The sequence below is a fragment of the Rhamphochromis sp. 'chilingali' genome, assembly GCF_963969265.1.
Source record: "Rhamphochromis sp. 'chilingali' genome assembly, chromosome: 10".
NCBI lineage: Eukaryota > Metazoa > Chordata > Actinopteri > Cichliformes > Cichlidae > Rhamphochromis > Rhamphochromis sp. 'chilingali'.
In genome coordinates, this window is record NC_137937.1 from 20,813,442 (window position 1) to 20,828,257 (window position 14,816).

Below are 14,816 nucleotides of genomic sequence, written 5' to 3' on the forward strand. Positions count from 1 at the left end.
CAGCAGTGTTTTTCTCCTCAAACTCTCCCATGCATGCCATTTTTGCCCATTCTCTTTCTTACTTTAATCATGAACCCTGACCTTAACTGAGGCAAGTGAGACCTGCAGTCCTTTAGATGTCGGTCTGGGGTCTTTTTTGCCCTCGTGAGTGTGTCATCAGCACGATCTTGGAGTAATTTTGGCAGGCCAGCCACTGCTGGAAAAGTTCACCACTGTTCCATGTTTTCTCCATTTAGGGATAATGGCTTTCACTCACTTAAGTCTTACAAATGGCCTTGTAACACTTTGTAGACTGATAGATGTCAAGGACTTTGTTTCTCAGCTGTTTCTTTAGAACGTGGCATGATGTGTTGCTTCTTGAGGTCTTTTAGTGTACTTCACTTTGTCAGACAGTTGGTCTTTTTAAGTGATAACAGATTCTGCGGGTGTGGCAGTAATCAGGCATGACTATGGCTTTTTGCCACTGAATCTAGCTTTCAAAATATTGTGGTTAATCACAGTTAATTCACGATTTAACAAGTGAGGACAATTACTTTTCTCATATGGCGAGGTTTGGATTGGGTTGGGATTTTTTCACTTAATAAATAAAAGCATTATTTAAAAACTGCATTTTCTATTTACTTAATTTGTCTTTATTTATCAATATTAAAATGTGATGATCTGAAACATGTAAGTGTGAAAATTATGCAAAAATAGTAAGGAGGTGGAAAATACTTTGTCATTAATACTTTGTTATGTAAAAATGTCAACTTCCTCAGAAGTTTGAGTCTTTGCGTTCGGCTTTTTTTTTCAGTGGTGTAAACAACCTTCCATATAATTCTTGAAAGAATCCAATAAAAAACTTCTAAGAGGTCGAAGTTTTTGTCTCAGGTCATGAACCTTCAGTCAGCGTTCAGGGTTTAGCGTTATGTTGACTGTGTTGTGCGCAGATTCCAGGAGGCTGCCGTCATTGGTCAAAGGTACACTGGGTGCCGTGGAAGTTGATCGCATTCAACAGTGTGAAGTGCAGTGACGTGAGTGTTACGGACGTAGGCTAAAACTTCGTAAAGTCTAAGACTTTTCGCCACGTACTAGGATTTAGCGGTCGTAACACTTATTATTTCTTAGCTTCACATTCAACTTTACTGAAACATTTTTCCCCATCCAAGAGTCAACAACACGGCACTTGGCTAGCCAGTTAGCTAGCTAACAGCGATAGTGTGCTGTAATGATAGCTATGTAAATCAGGAGTTATGTAAGGGAAGTCTAGTTTTATCACCTGAGCCACATCATGACAAGGGCTACGGACTACTCGACTGAACATTGCTAACATAAAATCTGGAGAAACAGCACCGTTTAGCTTGCTAACATTAGCCCACCCGCGGAAGAGGGGAATATCAGATAGAACTGTCACGATGGCTTCTCTGCTCCGTGGTGAAGAGATGTGTTTGGCCCAGCTGTTTCTACAGTCTGGGTCTGCGTACGACTGCATCAGTGAACTTGGAGAACTGGGGCTTGCAGAGTTCAGAGATGTAAGTACGAAAACAGACCGCTTTGAATCTGCTAGAAACAGTAATTCATCACTTAAAAAGTTGTAGCTGAATTTTTTGACAGTAATCTAAAAGTTCTCTACAGTCATCAAATAATGCAGTGACGTTTGCTCAGTACATAAAGTGAACGCGGAAGTCACCGGCATATGTCTTAATGCTATCATAAATGGGATCATACATAGACTTATTGCACAGTTTTTTAAGTTTATTCATGAGATATGTTCAGAGTCCTGCATGAGAAGGTGCTAACGAACATGTACTTTTCACCTGTTTCAGCTCAATCCCACTGTTAACGCATTCCAGAGAAAATATGTCAATGAGATCAAAAAATGTGAAGAAATGGAGAGGATCCTCGGTAAGCATATGTTAGTCTTTGACATTTTAATAGTTCTTGGCTGCTTATGGTGGGAAGAAGATCTCCTCACTGAAGGTAAATCGAGTCATGGGAAATGTCAGCTGGTTGTAGATTTAGTTGAATGCTTAACTCGGTTAACCAAACCCTGGATTATTAAATTAGGAAGAGAGTAGCACACTGTCAGACTTGTCTTCAATGTCAGTGTTTTTCAAAGGCTGGTCACGGTGTTTGGAAGCGGTTATGATAGTTTCATAAAGTTAAAAATCGCTTGTTGTTTATAACAGGATACCTTCTGAGGGAAATCAAGAAAGCAGATATTTCACTGCCAGAAACAGATGTGAACCCAGCAGCTCCTTTACCCAAGCATGTCATGACTATAATGGTTAGTTACTATCTTATTATTATTTTTATCATAATCATCATTTTTAGTATTATTATTGCTGTCATGTATTGCTAAATATTACACGTTCCTATCGTTTCTCAGGAACAGCTACAGAGGCTAGAGATGGAATTAGGTGAAGTCACCAGGAATAAGGAGAAGCTGCAGAGGAATCTGCTGGAGTTGACAGAGTACACACACATGCTGCGCATCACACGCAACTTTGTCCAAAGAAATGCTGAGGTTTGTGTTGGCTCACCTCTTGAAAAACCCACATTCTCACTACGATGCCACATTGTTTTTCTTTCATGGCTCAGAAATTAGTGTGCTGGCTGATTTCATTTCAGTTGCCTTCTTTACCCTCCTGCGTCTTGTCTTCACTTATAGCGGGAGCCCTTGCAAGTACAGTATGAGGAGTTTCCCTTCCTGGAAAAAGACACATTGATGGACTACAGCAGCATGCAGAGGCTAGGAGCCAAACTGGGGTGAGGGATACAATTCTGTCAGCCTTATCAGTCAGCATTTTATTTATGTTATACAAAGTGAATGCTCCACATGAATGAGGACAGATGCACATTTATTTTCTTTCTGAATAGTTTTCTGTTTCCTTTTCTGTCTGCCGCTGCTCTTCTTACTCACAGATGCACTTTATACTTAGAACACCCACAAACAAACAAGCTATTCACAAAATGCTCTGAAACTGTGAGGCAGCTGTGGCTTTTTGAAAGAACTGATTAATGAAGCAAAAATATATTTAGACTTTGTAAAAACAGAGAGATAGTGTGGTGGGGCACAGATTTAGTTGAATGTGTAGTGACAATGAGGGCTCAAAGAAAAGGTGGCTAAACTTACAGTGCTAGTGCAGTCAGGATGTACTTGGTGTCATTCCCTTTATATTGATACATTAAATTTTTATTTATATTTAATTAATTTAATTGATCTTGATAGAGGATGAGGTCTGACAGCTGCTCGTTTGTCTTTTGCAGTTTCATTTCTGGCCTTATTCAGAGGGTGAAGATCGAGGCGTTTGAGCGAATGCTTTGGAGAGTATGTAAAGGCTACACCATCCTTAGCTATGCTGAAGTTGAAGAGTATCTGGAAGATCCTGACACGGTAGGTTAAACATGATTTGGATTCCAATTTACTTTTGTTATATTTTGTTATGTTTTACGGTGTGACGTAAAAACATGAGACAGAAAGAAACAAAAGAAGCTTCTTTTAAAATTTTGCCTGTATCTTATTTCCTAACTAGGCTTGATTAAGGATATTTGACTTTGTACAACAAGTTAATGAACCAGGTTTATTTGATTTAAATCAAATTAACTGTAAGTTAGCTTTAATAGCACACTAAAAACTTTAGTACAAATTGATTTTAACATCTTTGTCCACATGTAATAATGAGAAAACATGCTTATATACCTAAGTAACTCTCCCGCTATGCACATTACTTTCATTTCATGGTAGAAATGGGAAATAAACTCCCGTCTCTTTTTCTGTCTCCCCCCTCCCTTGCTGTGTGCACACATGGTATTGATGTTATTAAATATTACTGAGAACAAGTCCGTCTTGTTTTGCTGGAGATCAGAGGATGGAGGTGGGAGAGTATCGTAGAGAGTTGTGAATCATGGATTTGCTCCTCTTGGTGACCTGCATGTGTGGTTTGGCAAAGATTTTATGTAGGATGTCCTGACTTCCTGACACAACCTTCCCAGTTTATCCAGACTCGGGACCACCCAAAGCTTAAATCCCAGATTTGTTATGGGACAAAATAGTAGATGACTCTTTTGAAGCTCTTAAGTATTCTTTACTAGTTGTTGATATAAGCAGTGAGTGCTGTGATGTTGTCTATTCATAGTGAGAGATACCACTAATCCACTTGGGAATTTCCTCTGCTTGACCAGAGGCATGACCTCACTAATGGAATGTCAGATGGATTTTTACTGATGGAAGATCGGAAAGGCGTGCTAACGCTCATCACTAAACTCCACAAAAAGAGAGAGAGAGTCGTGCTTTTTCAAAAATTGGGGTTTTCAAGGTCAAAGAGCTTTCAGGTCATCAGCTGTATTTCCTCTCATTTTTTTTGGTAAACAACAGCTGATTGTACAAATGCATCTAAATCAGTTTTTTGTTTTCCTTAGATTTTTATTAAAGTTACATATATAAGTAAAACCTGAAATCCTTCTCATATTAAACTTGTATTTTTTGTGTCAGTGGTGTCTCCTTTATTTTTTTACACTTCCTTTTTCTGCAGGGTGAACCTACCAAAAGTGTGGTGTTCCTGATTTCCTACTGGGGAGACCAAATTGGTCAGAAAGTGAAAAAGATCTGTGACTGGTAAATATTTCACAGGACTCGTTAAAAGGCTGGCATCTGTTTTAGACTCTATGTCCAATAGTAGTAAGCTATAAATAATGGCATACTTTTTTCTCTCCACAGCTACCACTGTCACCTGTACCCCTATCCCAGTAACAACGAGGAGAGGGACGATGTTGTGGAAGGACTAAGAACTCGCATTCAGGACCTGAAAACTGTATGTCTGTTGTTTGCTTAATTATCTGATCATACAAGTGTTTAGTTAAGGACAGAAAAAGTTATTATGTGTGACAAGAGAATACTCTTTCTTTATGTTATACACACGATTTCTGCTTTGAACTTCTTTTCACGGTCAAAGAACAAAATGAAATGGTTGATCTGTTTTCTGAACGATTAACCTGGCTGTTGTTCTTGTTAGCCAGTGAGCAAAACTGCACAAACAGCTCAGCTCCTAACAAGAGCATTGCACTGTGAATCCTTTGGTAGCATTAACCCACTGTGACTGAAAGATGGAATTCCACTCAGCCGCTGTAGCACATGATCAACATGAGGCCTCAGCTGAAACTTTATACATGCCACTCTCTCTTTATCTCCCCACTGCTTTGTCTTTTGCCTGTTTTATAGCTTTTTCCTCTTATATTCACACACAAACACTCACAAAGGTCTAAATTTGAACATGTTGTTCTTTTTAAATGTCACATACATCATCTTAAAATAAAATAAAATGTTTTGTAACTTTTAATCTCTCTCTTTTAAAAAGAAATTCTTAATAATCTGAAGCTATACATCACACTAACAGTCGTGTTTACCTGTTACTGTATCCAGGTGCTTCATAGGACAGAAGACTACCTGAGACAGGTCCTGATCAAGGCTTCAGAATCTGTCTACATCTGGGTCGTCCAAGTCAAGAAGATGAAGGCCATCTACTATGTTCTGAACCTGTGTAGTTTTGATGTGACCAATAAGTGTTTGATCGCAGAGGTGTGGTGTCCTGTCAGTGACATTCCTGCACTGCGGAGAGCGCTAGAAGACGGATCGGTGAGGAACTTCAGCCTGACTGGAGGCTTTTCTGTTTATTTAACCTTTGCTGTTGTTTAAAGGGCTTGGTTTTATTATGATAAAAGCAAATGCTGTGTGAGGCATCAGTCTTTGCCCCACTTTATTTAAAGAAAAACACATTTTGCGTTGCTTGGGTACTGAGGGCTCACTATTGATTCATTTTGCAGGTTGAGAAGTGTAAAAGTGTGTATTTGTGAAAAAGAACTACAAAGATGTGTTATTGTTAATACATGTTTATGTATAGATTTTAAAATACATATAAAATATAAGTTATTTAGAGCTGGCGCACTTTATAGATCTAAAAACGGTACATTATACTGTCTGTACGGCTTTTTAAAAATGATTTAGAGTTCTGTATATATTTCTTATATGTACATTTGTGGAGAAAAGCTTCTTGTAACCTACTTACATGTTACATGTGTAACTTCCCATTGATGTTTCAGAGGAAAAGTGGAGCAACAGTTCCTTCCTTCGTTAATCGTATCCCCACAACTGACACTCCTCCCACCCTGATAAGGACCAACAAGTTTACCTCTGGATTTCAGAATATTGTAGACTCCTATGGAGTGGGCAGCTACAGGGAAGTAAACCCTGGTAAGTGAGATTTGTACCTGTCTGTCTATCTCTCTCACACACACACACACACACACACACACACACACACACACACACACACACACACACACACACACACACACACACACACACACTCACTCACTCACTCACTCACTATGGGCCCAACTAATGTATCAAAACCAGCACTTTATAATTCTGAATGTTTGAACGATTCTGTATTGAAAGTAAGAGCTGACGGCTACATCAGCACGCATTAAGCTAAGGGGGGCGGGTCCTGAGATACACTCTCTCAACTGACATGCCTATCAGTGAGAGCACAGGATACCAGTGATTGATACATTACACTAGGTGTCGGCAACCCTGGGCACGCGTGCCACAGTTGGCACGCAAAGGGTTAACTGATGGCGCGACCATTTGCCCGGTGGGCCGATGGTGAGTTTTCATTTTTATGGGCCGATGATTTTATTTTATTTTTTTTTGTAACGGTATAAACAATGAAAGGTGGTGGATTGGCCAGATGCTGGCCGTTGTGTAAAAATAAGTCAGTTGTTTGGTGGCGGATATGGCGGAGCTTCCCCAGGTTCAGTAACATTAGCAAGTGGTGGAGGCCAGCAGGTGGATGAGGGAAAGGGGAGGCAGGAGGAGGAGAGACCTGAGGCGGCCGCCGGTCCAACTGTCAGGTGAACTGAACTTCAGGTAAGAAGTTATGACCTGCAGTCTATCTGGGTCAAATATAAACCAAGTTTAGGTGGAGTTTATTTTTCATTGGGCTGACTTTTTACAGTCAGTTATAATAACTCGTACTGTGTATTAGCTAGCTATACAGCTGGGTGGGTGCTATGATGTTGCTGATAGTAAACTTTATTTTATTCATAAGGTTAGTTAGTAGAGTTGCCAACCGTTGCATAAAAAGACTGAATTGTCTGGTATTCAGAGAAAACATCACGCGTTTCGTGTTGAGCTGAAAAGGAGAACAGTTTGTCCCGTACTTCAGCTAGAATGGAAAAAAGACACAAAGCTGGAGTTATTCTGTCGTTACGCTGCACAGCTGCCTCTTCTTCTCTCATTCTCTTCTTTCAGTTTCTACTTCAATCATGAAACTGATCAATGATCAGTTGATCAGCTTTTCTCTCTTGTTTGTTGATCGCCCACTTTGTGCCAGAAAGAGGAAATCGGCGGATGTCGCGCTAAACAACAGCAGCACGTTTAAGCTTGATAAGTTGTTGTTAGAATTTATTTAATATTAATTTCTAGTATCAGCTGATGTTTGCTGGAGCCACAGCTGTAAAGCTGCTGGTCATGATATCGGTTTGGTTATCTGGTGAGAGGGAAACATGAGGATGAAACCAGGAGATGTCCTTACTGAATCATCAGAGCTGAACAGGTGATGGAGAAACAGATTTACCTTTAGGTGACATGAATGAGTTGAAGTTATGAACTGTTTCTGAGAGACAAATAACACCAGGATCCTTTTCTATGTAGCTGACAGCTGGTAACTGTGCAGGGGCGGTCCTAGCAAAGTTTTGCCAGGGGGGCCAGGTAGGGCATTAACAGAGAGAGGGGGGCACAAAGAAATACTTTTCTTTCTTATTCTCATTTAAAATGTCTGGCTGTTATTAAATAATTATCTGAAGCTTACAGCCAAAGTTTTTATCTGACGTAAAATGTATAGAAATCATACATATACCAACAAGACTGTACATCACTGTCACAACAGCGTTTGTTTTCATTCAAAGGCTTTATGGCTTTAATACCTGGTGGGCCGGTCTCTAGTCAAAATGTCCGGGCCGATTTTTGTTTGTCCCAGTCCAGCCCTGGGCACGACACGCAGTGAATTAATCTGAGGTGCATTAAAAAATAAATGGCCGGGCCAGCGGTGCACATCGCAAATAAGCTCACATAGAAACATTAGTTGTGCCTCTTCTTAATGACGGTATCTTAACTAACAACCCCAACTACCAGATTCAACTTGTAATTGGCTAAAAATAACTTGATGAGAGGGATGTTGTTAGCTTTCCACGTTCCGAAACTTCAAAAGCTTCAGGAGCTTTCCGCTCAGTGCAGCATCAGCACCACGGAAATACATGGATACATCCGTAGACTCGAGACAGAATTCACAATGTGTTTTTGGGACTTTCAGGTGTATGGACCAATGTTTTCTTTTCTGATCAAACCAGAAATCTTTAATGAGCAGCTGAATTTGTCTCGCATTAACTGGCCGAGTTAATGCCAGTTAATGCAACATCGAAATGCAGCTGATTGAATGGTAAATGGCCTGCATTTGTATAGCGCTTTTCTAGTCCCTAAGGACCCCAAAGCGCTTCACACTACATTCAGTCATTCACCCATTCACACACACATTCACACACTGGCGATGGCAAGCTACATTGTAGCCACAGCTGCCCTGGGGCGCACTGACAGAGGCGAAATGAAATGAAAACCTCGACTCTGTGGGGGTCAAAGTTTGCAGAACTACAAACGCAGCTGGAACCCACAGCTGTGCGTGTTCATGGAGCTTGCATTTTCACCTGCTGGACATCACTACCTGACAAGTTTAACTGTCTTCAGAACATTGCAGAGGCCTTATTGACAGTATTTGTTTCTACATATCTGTGTGAGCAGATTTTCTCTCACATGACTGTCCTCAGGTAGCTGTCTGAATGCTGGACACTCGGAGACCTGTGTCTGTGAGTGGGAGACCAGAGATCAGATTAACATGTGTATTAACAAACATGCCATATATCTACAAAGTTGTTCTATATAGTGTGTAACTGTTAATATAGAGCGTTATTAAATTTATTGCTAATGTAATCATATGGCACATTGACTTCTGAGGAAATTTTTAGATGGCACTCGTCATCAGAAAGGTTGCCTACCCCTGCATTACACTATTACCTAGGCAACCACAGCCTGAAATGGTCTGTGCGTGATAAGCAAATTGCTCCCTGTAACAATGCAGGCAACCTTCAGATTAGCTTTTTATGATATTTTAGATATAGCATGATTTATCTTAACTTAGTATTAGTAGTTTTAGTAGCTATTTTTCTGTTACTTTATAATAAAGAGATTTAAAAAATCCAAATGAGTAATAATTATTAAAAAAAATAAAGGTTCCAATGATCCAAAAACCATTTAATAATAGTATAATAATGTATTTGTAATACTATAGTAACCTCATTATAATAAATATCTGTACTTTATCTAGATTAAAAATGGTAGTATGGTGATAATAATAGGGTAACATGCTCATAATTATAGCATAATTAATATAGGTTAATTATTATAGGCTCCTATTAGACTAATATGTTTAAAATTGCACTAAAATTCTTGCAAGTCAAAGTTGATAACTATCATATTTTATTGCAGAAATGATTATCCTTTATGAGTGAAACATACCCTTTTGTTTCAATGTTAATATTTATATGTGTAAAAATTGGTGGAAGAGTCACAAAATTATATGTATATATGTGTATATATGATGTGACTTCTTATGTTGAAATGCAGTTTTTACAGGTGTTTCAGTATAAATGAGGCCTTCAAAACAGTTTGTTGTAGCTGCAGTGACATTACTTTACTATCAAGTTATTACATTACAGTTATATTAATACTAATGCCTTTGTTGTCCACCCTTGTACTATCGTATTTATTTTTAAAAAGCTTTAAATGATCATTCACTGTGCTTTTTTTCCCCCTTCTGCTTATTTTTAGCTCCATTCACAATCATAACTTTCCCATTCTTGTTCGCTGTGATGTTTGGTGACCTTGGTCATGGCGTTCTCATGGCTCTGTTTGCTTTCTGGATGGTTTTGTATGAAAACCACCGCAAATTTAAAAACACCAGGAATGAGGCAAGTACTCCAAAGTTTTTTGAAAATGCCCTTTCTAAAGTTTATTTGTGTTGCATGGGTAAAAGCAGTCTCTCAGAAGTATAATTAAGTGATTTTAATGTGCACGTGCAGATCTTGAACACATTCTTCGAGGGGCGTTATATCATTCTGATGATGGGACTGTTCTCTATCTACACTGGGCTGATATACAATGACTGTTTCTCAAAATCTCTCAACATCTTTGGTTCTGGATGGAGTGTGCTTCCCATGTTTAAAGAAAAGTGGAAGTAAGTACCTTTTAATAAGAAGAACTTCATATAACAGGAAGTTTACAACTGTGTTTTTAAAGATAAGATGAATATAAGATGAATTTTGTAAAATCAGTTTCACAATCACAGACACTACTACGGGTTTCATTTTTGCCCTACAGCAATAGTGTCCCCTGTAAGAATTGCCAGCTAACTTTGGATCCAACTATTCAAGGTGTTTTTAAAGGGCCGTACCCTCTGGGAATTGACCCGGTGAGTAGACAGTTTTAAGAGCTAGCTTAAAAATATGATATCATGTCATATATATACTGATCATGCATAACATTACGAACACTCACAGGTAGAGTGCATAACAGTGATTATCTCTTCATCGTTGGACCTGTTATGTTGGTGGGATACATTAGGGTGCAAGTGAACATTTTGCCATCAAAGTAAATGTGTTAGAAGCAGGAAAATGGGTAAGCATGAGGATATGAGATGACTGGGTCAGAGCATCTCCAAAAGTGCAGCTCCTGTGGGGCTTCCCCGGTCTGCAGTGGACAGTATCTATCAAATGTGGTCCGAGAAAGGAACAGTGAGAGCAACAGTGTTAGGCAGTTGGTCATAATGTTATGCCTGATTGGAATAATGGATTTTATCATTACTTTTTATGGTTTGGTGGTTTATAATGTGATTAATCTTAATTTTTGATATTTTGCACTTGAATCTTTTTATTGACGTGTGAAATTTAAATCCTGTTATTTAAAAAGGTTAAAGAAAATCAGTCACCAGGATGTTGTTGATACAGTAAACTGGATCAATTCGTAACTGATTAAACTCATTAAAAGCAGTCAGTTTGCTTGATAACCAATTTCACTCATACATTATCAGCCACACATTCTTCAATAAAGCAACATTTCTGGTGTCAGGGTTGCTGTTATTGAATCACTTAGGTAAAAGTAACCTTATTAGACACGCAACAGTAATAGTCTTATAATCCTCATGTTGGTAATGTATCACAGTAATAAGCAGAGCTACTTATTCTGTTTGCTCCAGTTAATCCCTGAAGTCACCAGTAATAACATGTCACCTTTCCTTTGTAAAGATTTGGAACTTGGCAACGAACCGGCTTACATTTCTTAACTCCTATAAGATGAAGATGTCAGTGATATTCGGGGTCATACACATGAGCTTTGGGGTAATCCTCAGCACCTACAATCATCTGTAAGTACTAGTTTACTGTTTTCATTACCCTGTGAAAGCCCTTAAGAGCCAGTATTTCGCTTTGGAACAAGTTGTCATTTTAGCTGCTGGAGCTGGGAAAGAATAGAGACATGTGTTCGCTCTTGTAGACGGCAACAGAACCTTTAGTTTTCTTGGCAAAAAATGTTTATAACTTCTTTAAGCCTACGCAAATTACATGCTGGCAAACATAGAGATGGAAGAAAGTCTTGCAGTGTAAAAGGTTATTTCATGTATTGTAGGAGTATTTTCTGTGGGAGAGAATACCTCTGTCCTATGTAGACATTGAGCTGCACAAAAAAGCATGATGTCAGCTCCTTAAGTAACATGATATCGTTTTTAATAGTCTGCCTTCTTTTTGTTTGTCAAAAAAACAGATACTTCAGGAAGAAGTACAACCTGTACTTGGTGTTCATCCCTGAGCTCGTGTTTATGCTGAGTCTGTTTGGATACCTGGTGTTCATGATATTCTACAAGTGGCTCGCCTTCTCGTCTGAGGACGCTCCGAGCATTCTCATCCACTTCATAAACATGTTCATCATGCAGGATGATAGTTCATTGAAGCCCCTTTACCCAGGACAGGTAAGCAGCTCCACTCTTTCAGCTGTGTGTTTACGTGCTTAATGAACACATTCAGTCTAATGTTATTTAAAATATCCCACAGAAGTCCCATACCTTCATTATTTAAATTATTTATTTATTTCTTCCAGAATGGTCTGCAGATATTTCTGGTAATCATTGCTGTTCTCTCAGTGCCTGTTTTACTCCTGGGGAAACCCATCTACCTTTATTGGCTAAAAAATGGAAGTCACCGCTTGGTAATGTACAGGGTAAGGGTTTGAGATTCATGCCTGCATTTAAAAGATGTGAAAAACGTCACCAAATATTTTTCCTTGGTGTAAATTTTCAAACACACTTAGTTTGTCCGTTCGATTTTAGGGATATGAGCGTGTGCGACGCAGCAGTGATGAAGATCTCTGCCTGATGAGGGCTCATGACATGGAGGAGGGCAGCAGTCACAGTGATCTGTCTACTAGTGAGGATCACCATTCAGAGGAGGTCAGTGTTGCAAACAGCTTGGTACCTTTTCATCTCGTATTTGCTCATAAGCAAACATTTTTACCAGTTGCTACATTCATTTATCTTTTTTATACAATAGTTTGACTTTGCAGAGGAGATACTTCATCAGTCCATTCACACCATAGAGTATTGCCTGGGTTGCATCTCCAACACAGCCTCTTACCTAAGGCTCTGGGCTCTAAGCTTGGCACATGCCCGTAAGTACAAGATCATTAATAATTATTATGTGTTCTAAAACAAAGTGCTTCTTCACAATGTTACAATGGACTTTGCTCTTAATTGTTACTTAATTTTTCAGACTTTACTAGGTTAGTCAAGTATCAAGTTGTGGCCTCTATTCCAGTTCCAGTATTTCTCACATAACCTGTTTTTACATTGTCCACATTTGTCCTTTCTAACATGCAGAGAAAATGATTAAATATGCAGGCTATGAGATGGCCACTCACTAGCAGTACATTCAGCAGACTATTAGCTGCCTTGTTTCATTTGTTGTCAGAAGCTTGCATGCACTCTTCATGGGCATGAAAGGCATTGTCATTTTTGGCTGTTAATGATTTCTTTGAACTCTAATCTTTTTCAAGGTTTCATAATTGTACAGGATACATTTTTAAGGACTTAAAAAAAACAAGAATAGTTTTGAATAGTTTGAATAGTTTGGCTAATCACACAGGGTCAAAAGTATACGCAGAGGCTTAAATATATACCTACGTCGCCACTAATGTTTGGTTAAATGTCCTTAAGGAAGCTGCGACTCAGTCAGAGGCTTTTTGTAGCCGTCAACAAAATTCTGGCGTAAATCTGGCAGAATATTTGACACTTCTTGGCAGAACTGGTGGAATTCATTTAAATGGGTCGGTTTCCTGGACAGAGCTGGCTTTTAAGCATAGTCCACAAATTTTCTATAGTGTTGAGGTCGGGGCTTTGGGAAGACCATTCCAGCAGCTTTATGTTAGGCTGTTTTATCAATTCCAAAACAAGTTTTGCTGTTTTCTTGGGATTATTGACCTGTTGGAACACTCATTGGTGTCCAGGTTCACCACCCATGACCATGACATTAATGTCCATGATGAGTGAGTGTAAAAAAATTTTCTTGACCTGTGATTTGCCAGAATTTTGTATTTCTCTAAATGGATGCTGAAGTAGATTTTATTATTTGCCATCACAGAGCTGTCAGAGGTGCTGTGGGCCATGGTCATGCGAATAGGACTAAGAATGGACACAAAACTTGGGGTTGTAGTCCTGGTGCCATTGTTTGGCCTGTTTGCTGTCCTCACTGTGTCCATCCTCTTGGTAATGGAGGGTCTCTCTGCGTTCCTTCATGCTCTTCGGCTACACTGGTAAGACAAAGCACTAAAGTACTGTGTGTGATAGGATCAATATGTTCTGAAGTATCTGTTTTCGTGTTTATAATTTCGGTTTCTCATCTTTTTATCCACAGGGTGGAGTTCCAGAATAAATTCTACAGTGGGACTGGCGTCAAGTTTTGCCCGTTTTCCTTCTCTCTCCTACCATCTTGCTTTGAGCAGGATGGGTTACTGTGAAGTGACTATTGAGAAATTGTCTTAGTTGGTAACCAGAACCAAAACAAGCCAACAGGGTTCTGTACTTGTGAAGACCTTTTCCAGAGGTATGATCAAATAGTTTGGATATTTATTCTCATTTTTTATTATTTACATTTCATGTAAAGAAATTTATGGCGAGATTCAGAAATTCGTGTAACTTTCGATTCTTTTGTGTCAGGATCATTAAGTTTCACTGCAGAGTGTTTTTCGGGTGAAATGTTAGCCTCAGATTTAACATGCAACTCATCAAATTTTTATAAGGTACAATTGTTAATGGTCATTGATGTCACTTGCATGGAGAGACAAATCTTCCAAATGCAGGATCAATATAGGAAAATGTAATGTATAAAATTTTAGTATTAGCCGACATTAGCAGTAATAAGAAAGCGAAGGGCCGTAACATTTGGCTACTTAGAAAACACCTTTGGGATAAATATGTTGGTAGTTTTGACCTTACTGTGGACATTTGTGATCTAATAAGATGGAAGTTTATTTATTACTTTGTGTTTCCTCATTTTCTTCTTCTTTAACAAGCTTTTGTCATTCATTTCAGCATCCTGGTTTATGTGTTTATATTAATTTTTTTTCCCCAAGGCGTTTTTGTTTTTGGCAGATTTGGTTTCCACACAGTAGAGAGTGAGCCAAC

The 14,816-nt window shown here is 38.9% G+C and overlaps 1 protein-coding gene across 1 annotated transcript; it reads left to right on the forward strand.

Annotated features, from left to right (window-relative positions):
* The first annotated feature begins 964 nt into the window (after window positions 1-964).
* On the forward strand, window positions 965-14,792 carry atp6v0a2b (ATPase H+ transporting V0 subunit a2b). Its single transcript, XM_080894465.1, has 20 exons — window positions 965-1,511; window positions 1,806-1,884; window positions 2,169-2,266; window positions 2,369-2,506; window positions 2,651-2,748; window positions 3,250-3,376; window positions 4,515-4,597; window positions 4,700-4,793; window positions 5,402-5,614; window positions 6,079-6,229; window positions 9,920-10,059; window positions 10,171-10,325; window positions 10,469-10,559; window positions 11,392-11,510; window positions 11,906-12,110; window positions 12,239-12,358; window positions 12,468-12,587; window positions 12,688-12,805; window positions 13,774-13,945; window positions 14,047-14,792. The coding sequence occupies exons 1-20, from the start codon at window positions 1,395-1,397 to the stop codon at window positions 14,147-14,149; spliced, it is 2,541 nt and encodes an 846-aa protein (XP_080750591.1). The 5' UTR covers window positions 965-1,394; the 3' UTR covers window positions 14,150-14,792.
* The last annotated feature ends 24 nt before the right edge of the window (window positions 14,793-14,816 follow it).